The sequence below is a fragment of the Frankliniella occidentalis genome, unplaced genomic scaffold (assembly GCF_000697945.3).
Source record: "Frankliniella occidentalis isolate FOCC.00 unplaced genomic scaffold, Focc_3.1 Scaffold1113, whole genome shotgun sequence".
Lineage (NCBI taxonomy): Eukaryota > Metazoa > Arthropoda > Insecta > Thysanoptera > Thripidae > Frankliniella > Frankliniella occidentalis.
In genome coordinates this window covers 6,967-7,335 of record NW_026268219.1, presented here as the reverse complement: position 1 = coordinate 7,335, position 369 = coordinate 6,967, and the positions used below count along the sequence as shown (strand labels likewise).

The 369-nt window shown below is 60.2% G+C and overlaps 1 protein-coding gene across 1 annotated transcript in view; it reads left to right on the top strand.

Annotated features, from left to right (window-relative positions):
• LOC127751803 (sodium-dependent dopamine transporter-like) overlaps window positions 1–369 on the top strand; it is a gene marked incomplete at both ends in the record, with an annotated part of 6,584 nt that overhangs the window by 5,678 nt on the left and 537 nt on the right. The window contains one exon of the mRNA XM_052275884.1: window positions 185–352. Coding sequence (XP_052131844.1) covers window positions 185–352 — 168 coding nt within the window. The remainder of the gene's footprint in view (window positions 1–184; window positions 353–369) is intronic.

Genomic DNA, 369 nt, shown 5'->3' with positions numbered 1-369 from the left:
TACCGCCGCCCGTTCATCGTGACTGCCACCACGGCGGCGCCTCGCGGGGCCCGCAGCATGTCATGTTTTTGCCGCGAGGGGTGACAGTTTGACGCCCGACGCGCGAAACATATGGTTGTTGTCATGCCTGCTTTAATTACTGCAATTATATGCGGTATATCCGGGTATCCCTCTGTTTGCGCAGTTTATCATCGTATACGGGTTGGTGGGCTACGAGCCCCTCACCTACGAGAACTACATCTACCCCGGCTGGGCCAACGTCCTTGGCTGGCTTATCGCGGGCTCGAGCGTGGCCTGCATCCCCGGCGTCGCGGCCTTCAAGATTCTCACCACCCCTGGGACCTTCTGGCAGGTGAGCACCCCAGACCC